This window comes from Chinchilla lanigera, unplaced genomic scaffold, assembly GCF_000276665.1.
Source record: "Chinchilla lanigera isolate Chin_1 unplaced genomic scaffold, ChiLan1.0 scaffold00012, whole genome shotgun sequence".
Taxonomy (NCBI): Eukaryota; Metazoa; Chordata; class Mammalia; order Rodentia; family Chinchillidae; genus Chinchilla; species Chinchilla lanigera.
In genome coordinates, this window is record NW_004955413.1 from 26,585,827 (window position 1) to 26,593,602 (window position 7,776).

Consider the following 7,776-nt stretch of genomic DNA (forward strand, 5'->3'; position numbering starts at 1 on the left):
CACCATCATCTTAACCTATAAGACACAGTGTCTTTTTGGACTCAGGTCCCTTGTGGTTTGTTTTTTTTTTTTTGTCTTTTTGAGACAGGATCTTGCTACGCAGTTCAGGCTGGCCTTGAGCTCACTTTGTAGCCTAGGCAGACCGAAAACTTGCGAAGATCCTCCTGCTTCAGCCTCTTGAGTGCTGGGATTACAGACATGCACCACCACTTCTGGCTCCCTTGTGGTTTGTTTGTTTGTTTGTTTTTCAAGACAGGGTCTCGCTATGCAGTTCAGGCTGGCTTTCAGCTCACCTTTTATCTGAGGCTGGCCTAGAACTTGCAATGATCCTCCTGCCTCAGCCTCCAGAGTGCTGGGATTACAGGCGTGCGCCACCACGCCCGGCTTCCTTTGTGGTTTTGAATGAGTGAAGTCTGTCCACTCTAGAGACGAAGCCTTTATTTTCTCTGGGGTCCATTGGTGGTGCTGATCAGAGTCACTTGCCTTGCAGGAGTGGGACAAGCCTCCTGCCTAGGTTGCACAAACAGTTCGCAGCCTTGTCTAAACTGACTAGATTTGGCCCTGGCATCCACTTGCTGCACTAAAAGCTGGAAACTTTCTTTTTGCAATGCTGCAGGATCAAACCCAGGGCCTTGCAAATGCTAGGCAAGTGCTGCACCACAGAGCTACACCCCAGCCCCTGAAACGGTTTGAGTACGTTTTACACTTGTCTTTAATCCTCTTCCATGCCGCATCCCTCCCTGCCTGGCCTCAGATGCATTCCTCTCCCTCTTACATACTTGGTTCGTGGCTAGGAATTTTCAGGCGGAGAATGAATATATACTGGCCCCATTCTTTCTTTCTGTGGAAGCAGCCTGCTTTGCACTCAGGGTAGAAAGATTGAGTCTCTGCTCTGTGCAAGGTTTGACTGGCAGGAGGAAGGCCAGGTATGGCAGGAGACCATAATAATGTCACTGACAAGGCTAGAATAAACGACAACTGTCACGAGGGCCTGAAGGGAAGGAAAAACTCAGCAGCGGGAGTCCAGAAGTGCTCCGGTTCAGAAGCAGGCGCTTAGGCGGGTCTGGGCGAGTATGGGGAGTGGAAGTGATGTAGGTGAGAGCGTGTCAGTTATGACACAAAAGACACGGAGCCCAGAAAGGACCGGGATAGTGACTGGAGGGACTCTGGAGAAAGACCTAGACAGGTCTGTGTGTGCTGGTTGTGCCTTGAAAGGTTTGGCCCTTTGTTTTGTTTTTCTTTGTTTTTTGGGGGGGCGGGGACAGGGTCTCACTATATATAGTTCAGCCTGGCCTCAAACTCCCTGTGTAGCCCAGACTGGCCTCACAGTGATCTTCCTGCCTCAGCCTCCCAAGTGCTGAGATTACAGGCATGTGTCACCATGCCTGGCTTTGGCCCTTACTTTAATTGTGGTTCTTACTTAGCTAATTTTTTTAATCTTTTTTTTTTCTAAGTAGGAACTTTATTGGAGAAAAGGAATGGAGAATAGAAATGGGGACTAGGAATAGTAGAACGGCTTGCCCTTACTTAGCTAGTTTCACAATACACTAGTTTCACAATACACAGTTCTCCTCTAAGGAAAGCTAAAGATCCAACTTGAAGGACATCAGGTTTTATGTTCTCTGCACTCTCTGGGATGGAGTAGTTCATCCCAGCCCCAATAAACCCTGGGATAGACTGCGTGGACCCTGCATCAGGCGGCAAACCAAGTGCTGTTGTTTGTCGTGTGACTCTGAAGAGGAAAAGCAGGTTCTGTGATTACAGGTCCTTTGATTTTCATAGTTTTGAAAGGGGATGAAAACTTGTATGTCTGTTCTCTAAGACCAATATACTCATTAACATCTGAGCTGCTTTTTTTTTTTAACTATTTTACTTGTTCCACCTAAGATCATTTGAAGTAAATGTCCCTATTAAAGTCTTTTCTGGAGCCGGGCATGGTGGCGCACACAGGCAGGAGGATCATTGAAAGTTTGAGGCCAGCCTGGGCTACAAAGTGAGTTCAAGGCCAGCCTGAACTGCATAGTGAGACCCTGTGTCAAAATAAAAGGTCTTTCCTGAATCTCTGGTCTTCAGAAGGGACACTCCGTGTGGCTGTCTTTTCAGAGAAAGCGCATTCTACATTCGGAGCCCTTGTTCTTCAAATGCAGTATTCATTCCTGGTAGAGGTTTAACCAGCAGTTCTCCCTCTCAGGGGTTCATTCTCTTCAAATCCCCTCCTCCTCTCAGTGAAACTGACTTATGGGTATGTGCGTAGCAATCTGTTCTCCCTTGTTTTTTTATTGTCTTTTTGAGACAGGGTCTCGCTATGCAGTTCAGGCTGGCCTTGAGCTCACTTTGTAGCCCAGGCTGGTCTCAAACTTGCGACGATCCTCCTGTCTCAGCCTCCCAAGTGCCGGGTACTATCCTTCTAAGACAGAGTCACTTCAGGGTGCTAAGTATCCCAGCATGGTAGCCTCAGGTCTCCAGCCCTTGGCCTGACCGATCTGTCTTGGTGGTGTTCGCGGAACTCAAGTTGCTACCGTGCCCGAAGTTTAGCAGGGCGCCCTCCCCTTCTTGCTTCTGTCCGGTTCACAGCTTGTTCCCATCCTTGCAGGGTTGGAGCCCGTGTCACCAGCTTGGCTTGGGCTCCCTGGAGCCTGGGAGAGAGGATTGGCCAAGGAGGGGGTGAAGGCAGCTCGGAAAACTGCAGGGGCTGCCGGGAGATGGCCTTCCGGCTTGACCGCCTGCACCAAGTTAGGAGGCGTCCGTTCCTTTTTCACAAGTCTGCTTATGCTCGGAAGTGCAGAGCCCTTTTCCCGTGTGTTAATGCGGTCTTGAAACAAGGATAGGAAGTGGTTGGGAAGCACACTGCTGAGACCTAGCCCGTCTGCTCTGTTCTTCACCCTTTTTCGCATTCATTAAGAAACAGCTGCAGCTGGTGAACTAGCCGGGCACTGCTCGGTGCAAGGCTGCTGATGCCAGCCCAGTGACCCTGTCGCTCTTGTCCCTGCAGGCATAGAGTGCCAAGCCAACCAGGCGTCCGCGACGTCCGAAGAGTGCACCGTGGCCTGGGGAGTCTGTAATGTAAGTCTGCCGGTGTGAAGTAGCTAGAGAAGAAAAGAGCAGCCTGCCCCCCCCACCAAATATGCAAACAGCACAAAGATTTCAAAGCCCCTCGCTGTTCCGCTGGAGTCGGGAGACGCGCTTGGGTATTGCGGGGAGGCGCAGGGCAGGCTAGCGGCCGGGCCCAGCTATTGGGAGCCTGGGCTTCTGCTCTGGGAGCGGCTCCGGAGCGCGGCCGGGTCCCCAGCGCAGTCCCCTCCTTCACCATCGGAGCAGACCCTCAGGGCAGTGTCTGTGGGGCTGAGTCAGGGAGGCAAGTTGAGGGCTCGAGTGTGCGCGTGTTGTAATTGTGCGGCTGCAGCGAGTGGCGATGTCTTAAATAAGCTCGTGCCAGAAATGCTTTATGCAGAATCATTGGACTGAATGTTCAGTCTTGCAGGATGTGACAGCTGTGAAGGATAACAAACATCAGAAACGTTATTTCTAGCGTGTGTTAAAAATTCATCCTCAGAGTCCCAGTCACCCAGACACATGCGCTAAAATTGTCCTGTTCGGGACTCCTGTGCCGAGGGACAGAGGACACACAGGCCCGGCCTGACGGGGCCTTGCTAAGTGCATTAAGCCAGGGCACTTAACACATCTACCCTAGCTTCCCTGTTGCAAGCCTATCGTTCAAGCTACTTTAGAGGCTGAAGCAGGAGGATTGCTAGTTTGAGGCTAGCTTGGGCAACTTAGCAAGACTATCTCAAAATAGAAAGGGCTGGGGACATAGCTTGTGCTAGAGCACTTTCCTCAAATATGTGCGGCCCTGGTTTGGATCCCTAGTGCCCGCTGCATGGCTGTGGTGGGGAGGGCGCAGAATTGCTCCTGCGCATGGTAAGCGGAAGTGTCCCTGCATTGAAGTAAATTCAGATTTGGGCCTAGGACCTTTTTCCCGTCGTATTGAGAGTCTTTTCCCTGCCCACGCCTGCAGCTTACATTCTCACCGGTCGGGGCCCACGTGGGCCATGGATGCCTTACGTGACTGGAGCGCTGCTTCCAGCTTCCATACCAGCTCCCAGTGAGGCGAGGCCCCTCGGCTTCCTGCCTGCGGGGCGCAGATAGCAGTATCGCAGGCCTGCTTGCCGGGTTGCTGTGGGGCTGGGTGTGGCCTCAGATGTCAGCCCCTGCAGAGGGGGACCCTGTAGTGGACCTCGGGAACCTTATCTGCCTCGTGTGTCCCTGGTGTGACGTGCACTGTTGACACAGAGGTGCTCAGCAGTACTGTCCCCCGCTCCGAGGCCTCACAGCCCCCTTACCGTGAGCGCACCCCGTCTTCTGTGCCTGGCGCTGGGGCAGAGTGCCTGGCAGCGGAGGCCAGAGGTGGATGGGTGTCCCGGGCTAGCCCGTCCCCCAAACCTAGGGGCGGACAAAAGTGACCCCGTTTTCTGCCTCTAGGGAATCTTTTTTTCCCAGTGAGCTCTGAGAGCAGACATGTGGCTTCCAAAAGGTGTCACTCTGGAGAATCCAGGGTTGACTTGGTGAGACTCCATAGCATACCAGCTATACATTCTGTGTTTGTTTTGTTAATTTTTTGGTAGTGGAGATTGAACCCAGGGCCTTCCCACTGAGCCACATCCCAGCCCTTTTATAAATCTTACATTTTTATAAATTTTTATAAATTTTTATAAATCTTAAATCTCACTAAGTTGCCCAGGCCACGCTTACACTTGGCCATCCTTCCTCCTGCCTCGGCCTCCCAGGCTGCGGGGATTACGGGTGTGAGCCACCACACCCAGCTGGGTTCCATTCGGAATTACAGAACTAAATTTGTGTTCCCAAAAGTCAGTTTGCAAGATACTAATCCATGATGTCTGATTCCGGAAGCTGCACGCCTGTTTTGGGAGACACTCTTAAGTCGATTCCAGGGCTGTCCTTAGACCAGGCCCGCGGGAGCTTTTGTTGTTTTGCAGCGTCTGTTTCTGCCCGAGCCCCGCCGCAGCCCAGCAGTCACGGCGCGAGGGGGACCCTGGCCGCTTCTCTTCACACTGCTCGCAGGGGCGGAACAGGTGTCATTGTGAGGCTGTGACCGAGGCCACCCAGACCTGCCCGTGGCGGGGCCGGCTCCTAGCTCCCTGTCCTTGCCGGCGCTGGGGACTCTTGCCTCTTGCCTTTCCATCTTGATGGTGAAAATCACCTGTTGATGCCCTTCCAGCTGCTTCTGTGCAGTGTATTGCCCAGAATCCTTCCACCCCGATTTTTATCTCTTTTTAGGACAGTCACTCGCCCATCAAAGGCCTGTGGGACGCTGGGCTCTCGAGACGTCTGGGTGGCAGTGGTGGCAGCGTGCCACCCTGGAGAGAGCCCAGTGGAGGCTGTGCTGCCAGGGCCTGGTTCTTCGGGTGGGGGGAGAAGTGTGAAGCCCTGTGCGTCGGGGCCGCCTCCTCTTCCTCCGGGGCGAGGGCGCCGCTCCTTGCGGGCCGAGAGGGGCTGGGGCCGCGCGTGTTCGCACCAACACGGAAGGTCCCACTGCTAGCGCTCGCGCTTGCGCTCCGGTGACGTTTCCGACCCACGTGTTTGTTGGAGAAGTCCCGGGCCTGCCGAGGACAGGCACAAATTGTGCGGCGAGCCTCTGCTTGTCTGTCCCAGGGAAGCGCGGGCCGCAGCAGGTGCCGGCCGGAGCGGCGCTGTTTGTAATCACAGGTCTTTTCTCCTTGCAGCATGCGTTTCACTTTCACTGCATCTCTCGCTGGCTGAAAACGCGGCAGGTGTGTCCGCTGGACAACAGAGAGTGGGAATTCCAAAAGTAGGTGTCCCCCCTCGGGTGGGCTCGGGCCGTCTTGGGACCCACCTCCGGGTTCTTGAAACAGACTCATGTGTGGAGCGTGCAGAAAGAATTAGCTAACGTGAAAAGTTGACGGCCTGTGGGTTCCCGGCCTTCCAGCGTCTGTGAAAACAGAACATATGGGAATCTGCAAACTCCGAAAGTTTTCCGAAATGACTTCCCCTAAGGAGGCTCCACGGGCCACCGATGTCACAGACACGTGCCATTGCATCGCACACTGCTTAGTGCTGATAGAGCCCGGGTGGCCTTCTTTGTGAAACCCTTCACCGTTTAAAGCATGACAGGGTATTTTTTTTTTTGGTGCCGAGAATCAAACTCAGGACCTGGCGCTTGCCAGGCAGGTGCTTGTGCCCCTGAGCTGTATCCCGGGCCCTGTGGCAGGGCGCATTCTTAACAGCGCACACCTTCCAAAGGGCCCGCTGCAAAAACCAGTCTCCCGCCCTAGACCTCGGAGGGGAAGAGCAGGAACAGCTTCCGGTAGCTTTTTTGCTGGTGTCCTGGACGCTGCACATACGCTTCTGTGAACACCAGCGGGAGCACCCTATCCAGTGGTCCCCCTGGCTTTGCTCAGCCGGCAGCTGTGTCATCTCCACACGTAACAAGCTGCCCTCCTTCCAGCGGTCGGTGTTCCTCTGTGTAGATGCCATAGCTTCTTGTCGGGTCTCACTGTGTAGTGCAGGCTGGCCTGGAACTCACATGCACCCTCCTAGAGCTGGGATTACAGGTGTGTCCTGCCCCCGGCTGTGCACCCTCGCTTTAATCAGTCCCTATTGATGGCCATAGGGCGTGTCACCAGCAAAGTGGTGACAAGCTAGGAGGGGAGCGACGGAGCCAGGCCAAGGCTGCTTCCATCCCAAGCTTGGCACGCGCTGTCCTTGCGTCCCTCTTTTCCAAGTTACACCTTTTCAGAGTTATACCTAAGGTGGTGCCTGTGTTGAAGCAGGTTTTATCTCAAGTAATAATCCCTCTGGGCGTGGTGGCTCACGCCTGTGATCCCAACACTTGGGAGGCTGAGGCAGGAGGATCACCGTGAGTTCAAGGCCAGCCTGAACCGCATAGCAAGACCCTGTCTCAGGAGCCTAGCGTGGAATTAATGACGTCTCTTCCTTGTCTTGCAGGTACGGACACTAGAAGAATTCTTCCAGCGTAACCGGCACTCACTAAGTGACCTGCCTTCTGTTGTTATAGATTAGATAGGCCCATGTCCTTCGCCCTCGTCCTTCCAGTTTGCTGTCCCCCGGCAGTGGTTGTACCCGTGTCAAATAAAGTTCCATTGGGTTCTAGAGTGGACGCTGTCTCTGTGATTGTGACAGAAGCTGACCAACAGGGATCCCCGCTTGTAAGGCGGGAAAGCGCGCACTGAAGCAAGATGTCCACGAGCTACGGGGTATAAAAGGGAGCTGTTCACAGCTGCAGCCGGAGAACCTGTCCCGAGGGTGTGTCGCCGGGCACGGGCGTCTGCCAGGCGGGGGCGTGCAGACCCGGGGCACTGGGCAGCTCCTTCCTGTGGGACAGCAGCAGGCGCTGAGGGCGGGCTGCAAACCTGACCTGGCCCTGAGCTTCCGCCCCCTCGGCGGCCCTGGGCACTGGCTCTGCTCGGAGCTCCCTGCAGCCCAGGCCCCTGAGGGCCACAGAGCAGGAGGTGGCCACAGAAAGGCACCGCAAGCATTGGCTCTGACACTGGTTTCCCGTAGTTCAGAAAGATAAACCTAAGAACTAAAATTGTAACATGTAATCTCGGCTGTCAAAAGAATAATTGTGAATTCAAGTTAAAAATTAACATTTGGAGCCTGGCATGGTGGTGAACCACAAGTTCACAATCTACATAGTGAGATCTTACCTCAAAAAACACGTATATCAGAAAATTGGAAGTTCCAGGTGTGGTGGTGCATACCTATAATCCTAGCACT

The 7,776-nt window shown here is 54.0% G+C and overlaps 1 protein-coding gene across 1 annotated transcript in view; it reads left to right on the forward strand.

Annotated features, from left to right (window-relative positions):
* The window catches only part of Rbx1 (ring-box 1, E3 ubiquitin protein ligase), a 13,222-nt gene extending 6,068 nt beyond the window's left edge, over positions 1-7,154 (forward strand). Inside the window, exons 3-5 of the mRNA XM_005379338.2 lie at positions 2,993-3,063; positions 5,742-5,827; positions 6,985-7,154. Coding sequence (XP_005379395.1) covers positions 2,993-3,063; positions 5,742-5,827; positions 6,985-6,997 — 170 coding nt within the window. The 3' untranslated portion in view covers positions 6,998-7,154. The remainder of the gene's footprint in view (positions 1-2,992; positions 3,064-5,741; positions 5,828-6,984) is intronic.
* The last annotated feature ends 622 nt before the right edge of the window (positions 7,155-7,776 follow it).